The 13,024-nt window shown below is 41.3% G+C and overlaps 1 protein-coding gene across 1 annotated transcript in view; it reads right to left on the bottom strand.

The window, feature by feature from the left end:
* GASK1B (golgi associated kinase 1B) overlaps positions 1–12,492 on the bottom strand; it is a 45,165-nt gene extending 32,673 nt beyond the window's left edge. The window contains exon 1 of the mRNA XM_014780234.2: positions 11,558–12,492. Within this exon, the coding sequence (XP_014635720.1) occupies positions 11,558–12,467 (910 nt within the window). The 5' untranslated portion in view covers positions 12,468–12,492. The remainder of the gene's footprint in view (positions 1–11,557) is intronic.
* Between the last annotated feature and the right edge of the window lie 532 nt (positions 12,493–13,024).

Below are 13,024 nucleotides of genomic sequence, written 5' to 3'. Positions count from 1 at the left end.
TTCTGTGTTCTTCTCCATATCCATCCATGTTCCCTCAGCAAAATATTTTGAATTCTGACTATCACATAAAGACGTTCTGTCCTGCCCTGCTGGAAATTAGTGTACCTTGGGAAAGGGGGATTTCCAGAAAGCAAGAAGAAAGCAGGGTGAGCAGCAATTGTCAGGCTGAGCCGTGGGTGGTTGTGGGTCCTTTGGTGACGCATAGATCTTCTTGCTGCCTATCCGTGCATATGGCCCTTGAGATAATAATAGTAGTCAGTCTGGCTCCAAATCTCAGAGCTGTGAGTACTACTGTGAGGAGAATTCCTCTTTTTATAAAATATGGCTGTTAAAAGAATTAAATGAACTTTGATAGATCTGAAGGGATGACAGAAAAATAGCCTCTGAAAACAGGAAACTGGTTAAAGCAACTTACCCTGAAGTGTCTCAGAGATGAGGAGCATTCATCTCTTCGCATTTAGGGTTGTCAAAATGATGCAGTACTGTACTCTCTAGAGAAATCTTAACAGTGAAGAGATAAAATTCTAACCGTCAGAGTAGTGAGAAAGCAGGTTTTAAAAGATATGTGGGTGTTCATGTGAATTAAAGGTTATACAGCTATCTTAAAAGAAGGACACTTGCCAGTAAAACTTATGTTTTCCAAAATCTGAATATTTCCCCTGAATTTTGATGTTCTCCTTAGTCATTCTTTATTCAAAAGTACAAAGAAGACATTCTTTTGAGAAGATGAATGTGAAAATTCACTAAGAATGACTGCTATACACAATCTCCTTTGCCTGAATTTATTAAATGCCCTTCACTTTGAACACTGGCTGACTGGTTTTTCTGAACTATAGGTGAATGCTAAGCATGTTGAGTGAAGTTGTGAATGTCTCTCTGCATTTCTCACTGAGCAAAAATAAAAACATCCTGAGCTCTGAAATCAAAAGTCCTTTCTATCACATGGGCCAAGTTCCAAGACTTCTTGTGACCAAGACAAAAAGGAAAGTGACAGTTCAGTTCAGGGCCCTTCATTAAAAATAACTCTACAAACCCATGAAAGAAAACAAAGGCCAGTCAAAACCTGAGGCTCATCTTTGTTACAGGAAATAAATTCTGTTGGGTTCCGTTGCAAATGTCCAATGCACTGAAGGAAACCATTAATGATGCAGATCTCTAATTGCCAAAAGCAATTGCTGATGCTGATGCAACTCCAATGGTAGTGTAGCAGTGTCTAGTTGTTAACGACACCTTAAGTACTATCTGCTCTATTTTTCTACAGTGTCTATCATAGTAGGGTTTTGCAAATTACAAGTACTAGACTGAAGTGAAAAAGCAGGTAATATCTCTTGGCTCAGAGTTGGTGAATGTGAGCAAGTTAGTAAATGTGAAGGAGGACAGAATAGGAATGCAAGATTCTGTGACAACAGCCTTGAGAGAGGAGGAAATTTGAGAGATTAGATAAAATCTTACTTCTGCTCAGGGTTTTAAATATTGTTAATTCACTTATTCAAAAAACAAGTATTTACAATTGTCCCTCGATATCTGGACCTATTTAGTTCCTATGTTTTGGACAGAAAGAATTCAGAGGGAGGCACACCAAAAATGGCGGCCTTACAAGGTCTCAGTCCCAGGCAAGGCCCGAGCCTTAAAGAGCTTGGAGTTGCAAAGAAACAGACAAGTGTGCACACACAATAATGACCAAATAAAAGGTTTGCCAGTTGAATGAGTGTTTTGAAGGGAACAAGTGAAGGACTACAATAAAGACTGAGCTCTGAGTGTAAAGCCAAGAAATGAAGAAATGGCATGCTCCAGAATAGCGATGTGGTGAAATGCCAGATAATAATAAGAACCTGCACTGAAAAGGAGCTGAGAGTATGTGTGGGGTAGGAAGAGGAGTCACAAGTGTTAATTCTATTCTTGACTCTATCACAAGTCTCCACAGGACTTGAACCACGTCCTCCAGCCGCCCTGAGTGAGGCACTGAGTTCCCCCAGGTGTGAGACGAGTACTTCCAAATCCGTCTGGCAGGGTCGTGTCAGAATCCAGTGAAATACTGAAAACACAGCACTGTCAAACATTAAAAAGAACCCCACTTTTGTTGGGTTTTTATGATTTAAAAAATGGGGAGGCGGTAGAGAGGCAGGATTCTGTAGATTTTTATACGTATCGATTCTATACAGCCAGTCAAGTCCTGGATATAGGGACTTGTCTTAGACATGGATTCCTGGGTGATTTCTAAGATTTCTAGAATAAATTTCTTCAAACAAAAAATGAAAGTATTTATTTACTTACCTAACTTGTTTTTCACTTCGTGACTTGTTTTCTCTAGATGGGACTGAGTTAAAATAATCTCCATATTTCCTCAAGAGTAGGCTAAGTGTGAAGGAGAATGTCTTGTGACTTCCTCCACCACAAACTACTTCAACAATCGAAATCATCAGTTCTATTTTAAAAACAAAGTGTCCTTCTTTGTTCCGAACCTTTGACTAATGAACAGGAACTTCTGCTTTCTAGGTCTGCCCTGGACTTCCGCTATACAACTGGAAACTCCCAGACTCTTCCTGTCTCAATATTCCATTTAAAAAACAGGAATCAAACTTGACTTCAGAGGATGGTGATGATGTGGTCACTGTGCCAGGCTCCACAAACAATCACATTTTACAAACGAAGTCTTGGTCACATCAGGGTGACCCAGTCCTGGGCAATTTAATGGTTATTAACATAGATAAAGGAGCCATGAGTTCCTGACCCCAGTGGCCTTCCTACAATGCAAAACTTATTACGTAATTCCTCTTCTTCAAACTCTTCAGTGATTCCCCATTATCTGCAAGATAAAGTCCATGTCCTTACATGACAGAAAACTAACCAATCCCCACCCAAACAGCTTTATCTCACTTCATCACCACCCCACAACCCCCCAAACCCTAATCTCCTTTTTTAAGAACTATTTGCAGCTTCCTAAGCACACTCTGCCTTCACAAGCTTTTCACACATCTTTCTCTCTAACCTTTCCACACCCACCCCATTTCTGATTCCACTCGTAGTGACTTTTAAGAACTAGTTCTGACATTACCTCTTGTAAAAGTTTTTGCAATCCCTCTATCTACCCCCTTATACACATATTCTGGGCTAAATTCTTCTTCTCTGTGCCTAAAGGGCCTCCTAAAAATATCTCCACTGAGGTCTTTATCATGCCCTTCTTGTATGGCGAGTTTGCTTAGCTGTCACCTGCCCTACAAGCTGAGAGCTCTGTGAGAACAGACACTATTTCTTAATCATCTTTGGATCTCCAACTCCTGATGTAATGTCTGGGCCAAAGCAAACATTCAAAAATTTTGATGAACGAATGAGTGAATTTTTCAGAATTCTCCAATTTTCATCTATAGCCCTTACGTTCTAAGGAACAGTCAATGGGCCTGAATAAAAGTTTGGTTGGTGTCACATCCTAAGAAGCTTGATTTCACTGTCCTCACTCTAAATGAACTGAAAGAGATTAGAGAGAAACTTGAGAAACAGAGGTGAAGATGTGCACAGGTCTCCATGCCCTCATTCTACCCAGCTAGTACTCAACAATCCACTCCCATGTCTCCATAATTCTATGAGACACTGGAACAGAATGATGAAAACAGGGGTGGTGGGAACACTACTGCCTGTCTCCTTCTGACCCCAAATCACTGTCATGAGAAGGAGAACAGTTTAGGCATCATGGCTACATTCAGGAATCAGAGAGGCAGTGGGGAAAGTAGGTTATAGATTATAAATCTGGATGTATGATTAACTGGGAAAGCCCCAGGCCACAACTATTGGAGGCTAACATGTGCTGTGAAGGGATAATGGAGATGGTACAGTGCAGTGGTGAAGAACAAGTCTATGGAGCCCTCCTGACCCATGTCTACATCCCAGGCCTACTACACATGACCTATGGGTCTTTGGAGAACATATGTTATTCTCTGACATATGTTTATCTTCCATTTTTCCCACAGAAAATCTGTCCAAGAATATCTGATATATGAGGCTGTTGTGAAATTTAGTGAGATAATGAGTGTAAAGTGCTTAGCGCTCCACAAATAAGAGATATTGATACTATCCGCTATCAACTCCAAGCCCTTTCTTTAAATGACAATTTTAGGTGTCTGTTTACTTAGTCCAAGTAAACATCAATCTAGATAAACTAAGAAAATCAAAGGAAACACATCACTAAGAGCTGAATCAGCTTAGAAACTGAATGAAAATAATAGGTAACATTTACTGAGTGTTACTACGTGTTAGGCACTGCTATACATATTTTATACATATCAACTCAATTCTCACCACAACTCTATAGGGTAAGTACTGTTATCATCAACACTATTTCTATTATCATCATCCCTATTATACTAATGAAGAAATAAGGTACAAAGAGATTAAGTTAATTATCCCAGGTCAAATAGCTATCAAGTGGTAGAACCAGGATTCAAACTCAGGGAGTCTAGATTGCCAGTTGGTGTGAAATGAATTGTGTTCCCCTAAAATTCATATGTTAAAACTCTAACCTCAGAATGTGACTATATTTGGAGATAGGGCCTTTAAAGAGGTGATTAAGATAAAATAGGGCATTATGGTAGGCCCTAATCCAATATGACTGGTGTCCTTATAAGAAGAGGAGATTGGGACACACAGAGAGACACAAGGGATGTGCACACCCAGAGGAAAGTCCATGTGAGGGCACAACAAGAAGGCAGCCATCTGCAAGCCAAGGACAGAGGCCTCAGGAGAAACCAAACCTGTTGACACCTTGATCTTGGACTTCTAGCCTCCAGAACTGTGAGAAAATAAATTTCTGTTGTTTAAGCCATCCAGTCCGATATTTTCTGATGGCAGCCCGAGCAAACTAATATGCCAGTCTACGCTCTTAACTACAAAGCTATTTGACTTAGAAACTGTATGGCTTCTTCCCTATGCTTAGAGCAGTGCCATACACAAAGAAAGTAAATGCTATCGATTACAACTGAATTAGACTGAAACTTCAATATTTGCCCATTAACTGAGGTCAGTGGGGGCCCCTCTAGTCCTTCTGCACCTGTGTTGTCCTTAGACCATCCCAGAGACAGCAACAGATTCAGTTCTAATGGTAAGGTCATGACCTTGAGCTCAGGCTGGTGCTGAGTGAATCCTGAACTCAGTGACAATAAGAAGATTCCCTCCAGGCCACTAAACTGTCTCGTGGCCCACTAGTGTCAGCTGCCCGGGGCAGGGATTCTTGTCTGTTTTGTTCATTGATATAGCCCCCAATGACTAGAAGAGTGGCTGGCACAGGGCAGGTGCTCAATAAATATTTCTTAAAAGAAGAGATCAGTGTGATAGTATAGAAGGGAATGGACTGCACAGAGCTGAGGCACATGCATCTTTTATGCTGTGAGCACTGCGGCAACTATTGATTGTCCTTTCCATCCCAGCCATGTGGGACATCAGGGGACAAGTTCCAGAGGCACAGCAGAGAAGGTTACCCAGTTCCCCCACTCTGTCTATGAAGGTATGTAGAGAGCAAACAAGAGGACCCTGGAGCAGGGCGCTGCTCAGAGGGGATGCTCAGTAAACTTTTGTTCACTGATGAATGAAAGTATGAAGCTGACCAGCTCAATTTGATTGCTAAAGAAATACCCTCAGGGCTTTTCTGATAAAGAACACAATGTGCTTTCAATCCAGATTTTCAAAAATAAAACAAGATTCCTACGCTCCTAAATAAATATTTTAAGAAAGTTTGCACATACGTCCAAGATTTCTAGGATTTTGAAGTCAGTGTGTTTCCAAGTTGTGGGGACATCTGGGTTATTCTCATAACTCTCTGCAAAATGCCTCTGTCCTTACCTGAGAGCCTGAAACAACACGAAATGCGCAGTGCCATCCCCCTGCTCTGGCAACCGCGCCATCACCGGGCAACTCCCAGTGCTGCTCTCATGGATGTGGAAGAGAGTGGAAATACACGATGTATTTCTCCTACTCTCTAATGGACGAGGCAATACAAGTTGGAAAACGGTGAGCAACTTGGGATCCACAATGAATTTAAATGGAAGCTGGTGGGGAGCTTATAGTTTGTCTTCTAAGCAGCCTTGATACCCAGAGTTCCTGGAACTAGACTACCTTAAGTCAGTATGACAGCTCTGTGGCAATAAAGCAGCATCCTAAAAATAAAGGATACATAATGCATCTTCCATGCTGGGCATGAAAAATAGTAAAATGCTTAAATGCTACCAAAATGGTGTCCCTTGGGATTCATTCACATTACTGCGCAGACTGCTAGGGAAGCTTTGGCAAAACTGCTAAATCGAAGATCACAGAGGAATGCTAGGTTTTCTTATGATCTTGACTTTTACGTGGACGTAGTCTGCTTTGTCTTGTCTTAGATAAATATTTTAAAATATTTTGTTGAAAAAAATTATCTAAATGTATCAGCACCACACAGTATCTGGTGACCTTTGTAATGATTTATGACTTTTACAAGGATAGTTTGTCAGAAAACACACTAATATGTTCAGCCACATTTGCATACATATGATTACTTACAGTAAAACAAGAAAATCTGGTAAGCATTGGCTTGCATTTTTAAAAAAACAACCCTCGTAGCAGTGTTCAGAACGATATGTCAATACTTCCCTCGAGTAAAAATATTATCAATGTTAAATTGTAGAATTGAAAAAAGAAATTAATTAGAAATATTGTCATAGTGGTAAATCAGAAACCACCATACTAAAATTTGCACATTTTTGTTACGATCCCATAATTATACCAATTGATATGTGAGAGGTGGTATGGGTTAAGAGAAGCAATATGAGGAGGCTTTAGTGTCACACAGAATTGGGTACAAATTCCAGTTCCACTGCTCACTAGCCATGTGTCTTTGGGCAAATTTCATAACATCACTGAGCCTGGATCCCCATATTTAAAGTACCAATATTATCTGCTGTGTGGACGTGTTAAGTGATGTAATAGAAAAAAGACACGAAATGCAGTGTAGGCATTGTGTGATGCATAACACTGGATTCTTTATAGAAGCAAATTGAAGATGATTTCATGATTGCAACACTGGATTTTTTTTTAAAAAGCCCTTTGATGCTATATTTTAACTCACTTTTGCATTTCCCACAGATACACATAGGATGAGACTCTACTTCAAGATAATTGCTGAATTTTGTAGTATGGTACACTGCTGGCACTCCCTACCTAATTACAACCTTGCTCTTCCCCAAGCACACCCTTCTCATTTTCTGGGTTATCTTTGGAGTCACACCTGACAGAAAATGGTTTGGTATTCAGCACAAGGCCAGTAAGTCCACTAATTTCACATATATATTTTTGTATTCAAGGAGAGTTCATCAAGTTATACGAACCTGTCCCAGACTAACCTGAGCTAGGGGCTCTGTGCTGACTGAATCATCCACATCAGTTTTACTAATTTAAAAAAGACCCTAAAGATGAGCTTTATAATTGAGCCCTTTTGTCTTTGGACTGAATCAACAGACAGCTTCATCCAAGAGGCTGGGGGCAGGCAGACCATTCAAATCATAGCATTTGATTCTCTTTTACATCACCCTTTGCACTTCATGTATATTTTTTACATCCAGACAATTTATATGACTTTGAGCAAGGTACTTAATTACTCTGAGCCTCTATTTTCACATCCGCAAAATGTCTCTTATAGAATACCCGCCTTGTACAATTTTTATGAGGATTCAATGAGACAATGCATGCACAGTACTTAAAACAGTGCTTGGTATACATTAATATCAATATTACTCTTGCTATGGTTAAGGTTGTTATCTCCTTGAGAAAAAAGAGGTTCCCATAGCCTGTATCTGTGCATCAGTGTATAAGTTGTCTATTTCCAGTTATATTAAATAACTACATATACTAATAGGTTGTGGTGATGAAGAAAGAAGGCATACCTTAAGGCCCCTTAAAGCATTTGTTGAGGGAAGCAGATTGATGAAAACAGGAAAGACTTGGAAGTTAGAAGACAAAAGTTTGAATTCTTTCTGGACAACTAACTTATTGTACGATCTTGAGCTGTCTTCTTATTATCTTTCTTTCATCTCAAAATTGAGGTAAAAAAAATGTTGACTGCATAGTTTTCTTCGAAAGAGTAACTGAGAAAAGCCAAACGTCTAGAATCAACTCACAATACAGACTAGCTATGTTCTTGGTACTGGGCATGAATTTATTTTCACAAACATTAATCAAAAGTCAGAGAACAGAAACAACATTTAGAGAAGATAACTTAGAGGATTTGCTGACTAGCCACTTCCCCAGATATTAAAGGTTCTACTCCTTTAGATCCAAGCCAGATCATCATAGAACTATATACCTAAACTAAATCCTATTGTTCCTCCTACAGAAAACTCATTATCAAATTACATTATAGTGTGAGGCCACCAGACTACATTGATGGACCTCACAAGAACAAGCTTTATAAATCTTATTATTTGCATTATACAGAGGCTGCCAAGGACATTTTTTCATTAACTCTACAATGAGCTCTTTATAAGATCCTCCAGGAGAAATTCCAGCCAAGATTTAGGACTAAAAATGGTAGTACTTGTCATGAGTATTAGAAGCTGAAGGCAAATATAGATTTACTGTTTAGTCAATGGAACAGGCCAAGAATGCATTCCTGCATTCATTCAAAAATATTTATTGAGTACCTACTAGGTACCAGACTCTCCACTAGGATCTAGAAATGCAATGATAAACAAGACAAGAAATATCTCTACCTTTGCAGATCTAGAGACTAGTGGGAAGGAACAGATGATTACACAAGCAATTATAATATAAAGCAATGATATAGAATGAGCCAGAAATACGTGCTGGGTAACTAGATAAGATGTATCACCTCCTTGGGTGGACAGGGAGGCTCAAAACAAAGCTAAGTTTGTTTGAGGACCATAGAAAGAAAATGCACACTTCTGTGGAAATCAGGGGAAGAAAGACACAGGTCAGAAAAAGACTAGGAGTAGGTGGATGAAGAGAGATACTGAGAACCTAAGACTGTCTAATACATCTCCTACCATGAGCAGAACTGATCTATTTACATACTTGACATCAGTGTAATAGTCTACATGAGTAGAATTATATCGCGTAGAGTGCTCATATCTATATTTAAATCATTTCATAGCCTCCTGAGGAAATTGGCCTGATTTTATGATTCTAAATAAATCAGAGAAGGTATAAAAGAAAGTACAAAGAAAGATCTGGTATTGTTTGAGATATATCTTAGGTATTTACTTCATCACATTAAGACATGTATTAATACAATCTTGTTGGTTTCTTTCCAACACCACTTACTTCTGAAAGAAGAGAGGAACACCAGGCTACAGTGGGATTATAAACCCCTCCTTCAAATTGAATGCAACTGCCCTCTTTATTCCCAAAGATGCTGGATATTCAGAGCACAGAATTAAATATCTAAGAGAAATCTTGGTATCAAAAAGTTTAACTAACAGTCAGGAGACCTGGGTTTTAGTTCTACTCTCGTCACATAAAGAAATGATATTTGAGGCTTGGAGGCTATGTGAGTAACTCAATGAACTTGGTACCTCATGTATTTAGTGTAGTAACAAAAATTGCTAACATTTTTTGAAAGTTTACTGTGTGACAAGCACTGGTTCCACATGTTTCCCATGTATTAACTAACAATCACCTCATGAGGTAGGTATTACTGTCATTTTACAGCTGAGAAAATTAAGGCATAGAGAGATATTGTAACGTTTCCAAGTCATGTGGCTGGTAAATTCAAACCCAGGCAGTCCAGCTCCAGAGCCCAAGCTACCCACTACTTTATTCTCCCAGAAATCCAGAAGCATCCCAGGAAGCTCAGAGGACACATCAGAGTACCGTGCCTCAGGATATGTTCAAGAGATCACCTTCTCTTCTCAGGGGGCTTTATGACATGAAAATAAAGGGCAATATGGCATAACAAGGATGACCCTATGCCCTGCTGTGCCCAGGACAGCCTCAGTGTATGCCTGTTATCTCAATGCCCACCAATATCTTCTTTCATTCCCGGCTGTTCCAGTTTGGATTGTAAGTGATACCGTCACCTAAGCCCAGTGGTTAAAAGGTTATGTTCTGAAGTTTGCTGGGCCTAGGTTCAAAACCCAGCTTAGCCATTAATGTTCGCTGTGGGAGTTGAGGCCAATTACTTTGCTTAACTAAGGCTCAATTTTCTCATCTACTAAATGGAAATAACAGCAGTACTTCCTTCATAGCATTGTTGTGAAAACCATAGCAGTCAATGCATGTATGAACTACCCGAATCAATTAGTATAGTGCTTAGCAAATAGCGAGCACCCAATAAAAATTAGCTTTTACCAACATTCGATTAAATGTTTGAGAGGCTATCTCACATCGGCATAATCACGGTGGACTATTTGTGAACTTGAGACATCAAAACATACCTATGAATCTGAAGCACTCAGACGTGAACCAGGATAAGTAAGGAATGCCAAATCTTTCTAAGCAAATCACTGGTACTTCCAAAAGTACCCATTCTAAGACTAAATTATAATCCTAAAGCCATTGGAAATGCAGTTTAGTTCTCAGACACTCCCAGGAGTTTTAATTTAGTCCAGATTCCATGGGAATCTCACTAAAATGCTAAATTTTATGGGGACACGATACAGGAATATCCCTTGAGCTTGTAATTTCTTTGGGGTCCTTTTTAGCCTGTCAGGCCAGCCTAGATTCATAGTGGCAATTTCTGGGATCATTCTGCTTTCAAACACAAGCCACTGACCCACTCTTCTTTGTATTCAAACCTTGGAACAGCCTCAAGATTCAGAGAATATCCTTTATCTGGCATGAGCATGGCCAGACTAGCCAGCCCCTTTGCCTACAATGGAAGTGACTGGCTACATACCCTAGAACCTGCCAAAATGTTTGTCACGTGAGAGAATCTTGGAAATTAGGCTCAACAAACCAGAGTCATGGGCCTGAAGAAACCATATGGCTAGTTAGTATACATACTGAACAAATCACCTATTTTTGCCTCATTTTCCTTGTAAAAGAAAGGGATTAAATCCATTGTACAAAATTAAGGGGTTGAATCTAACATGGTCTGGCTCTGGACCTCTTAAAAAGTCTCCATCTGCTGAAGAAAGATAAGCCACTTCCTCCTTACTTTTAAAAACTTCTAAGGAAGGAAATTCTACTTACTTCCATAGTAACCTGTCTAATAATATGCCTGACTGTCAGCAAGTTCTTTTGCCTCCACCCTGGCTTCCTCTCCTCATCATGCAAATTGCCATTGGCTTTAATTAGATTTAATAAGCCACTGGGAAGTGCAGTGAGGGAAATGGAGAGCAAAGATTACACAGGGTGGGCTTACTCGCGCGTGTCGAATACAGCTTTTCCCTGGAACTCTCATATCCTCCCAAAGCTGGGAAAATAAAGAATGCCAAGCGTATGGAAAGACACGCTGCTGCTGCTGTCCAAATGTGAACCGTGGGTGGAGAAAATCACTTAGAAAAAGAGAGTGAAGGAAAAGAGAAAATCAACCCGAATCACCAACAGCTGCAAATAACGAAGCACGTGAAGCTCTTACCTTGGATGAACTCCGATTTCCTGCTCACAGAAGGCAGGGTCCTGTTGAGCCCCAGGATCCTGTCCAGGTGGAAGGCAAACACCTCACTCATGTCCAAAGGCTGCTTGAGCAGCCCACAGGGGCTAGGGCCACAGCCAGGCACAGAGCCAACAGCGGTCCCCTCCAGCACCAGCAAGCGCGCTAGGCTCTTGGAGGGCACTGGCTGGAGGCCTGTCACTGCGCCATCGGCCAACAGACGCATTCTGCGGATGTCTTCTTTGCTCAGCCACGAGGGGGCGCTCTCGCTGTAGATCCTGATGTTGCTCTCCCTGGCCTTGGGCTGCTGGAAATCTGAGCCCCCATCCCGTGCTCCAGGACCCCGTATCAACCTCCAGGGTCTTTCCCCAACCTTGGCTAGGTTTCCTCCCTGGACGTACCCAGGCACTTCAGCATCAGCAGCCCTTGCAGCTTCCTGCGGCTGAAGGGATGGTCCGACCAAAGCCTCACGTCCAGGGGCCAGAGATGCCACTGCATACTTCTTCCTGCGCTTGGGTTTCACTGTGCCACGGATATTGGCGGGCTTGCTGCGCTTGGAACGTAGGGTAATGTACACCACATTGGGCTGCAGAGTGGTTCCGTTGCCCTGGGACTCGGGAGGGGCCAGAGTACCGTCCAAGGGTATCTCAGGGAAGGGTGCCTCGGCGGTGTCGCGGCTCTGCTGCGGCCCCTTTTCCGCTGTCGATCTGTGCTGCAGAGAGGCGCGCCCCACCTGGCTCACCAGGAAGCCCAGGTAGATGGCACAGGCAGTGCCCAGCAGGAGGTTCCTCCGGGTCCTTGGGCGCCGGCTGCTCCAGAGTTTACACACCCGCGGGACGCACAGGGAGCAAATGAACCAGTTTATGAGTTGCCCTGGCTTGTCTGGACAGGTCATTTCTCTGCCGCATCCACATGTTGAATGGAGTTTAAAGTCTGCAGTGGGCTCCTGCTGGCATGATGCATGACTTCCTGAATTCAGCTGTCGCCTCCGCTTAGGTGTCTAAGCGCTCTCCAGTGGGTAGAGGTGGAAGCAAATGGTTGGTGATGGAGTTGGGAAAGTTTCTGACACTCGCCACCACAAACCATTTAAACTCCTATCAGCCTCCCCAAGGAGAAGTGTGGCTTGTTTCTGGGAATGAATGGAAACAGAGTTTACTGAGTCACAATCTCAGACTGGCTCAGTTCCTCTACAAGAGGAAAGAAACAAAGTAACCCTTTCCTTTCATAAACATCACCATTAAACAAAGCTTAAAAATTAGAAACAAGATAAACGTATAGATTTGGTATTCAGGGTAAAATAGTGAAAACAAGCCACAAAAAGTCCAAGAATATTTTATAACTTGTAGCTAGAGTCGTATAATTTGATTCTGAAGGAAAAGCATTAAAATTTGACAAACCCAGGCTTTTCCTTTTTGAAATTCAGAAATAAGGCAAGTAATAGATTTTTTAAAA

Source organism: Ceratotherium simum, chromosome 12 (genome assembly GCF_057802395.1).
Source record: "Ceratotherium simum simum isolate JZ-2026a chromosome 12, ASM5780239v1, whole genome shotgun sequence".
In the NCBI taxonomy this organism is placed as follows: Eukaryota; Metazoa; Chordata; class Mammalia; order Perissodactyla; family Rhinocerotidae; genus Ceratotherium; species Ceratotherium simum.
The sequence above is the reverse complement of the archived record's forward strand: the minus strand, read 5'-3'. Positions and strand labels throughout refer to the sequence as shown.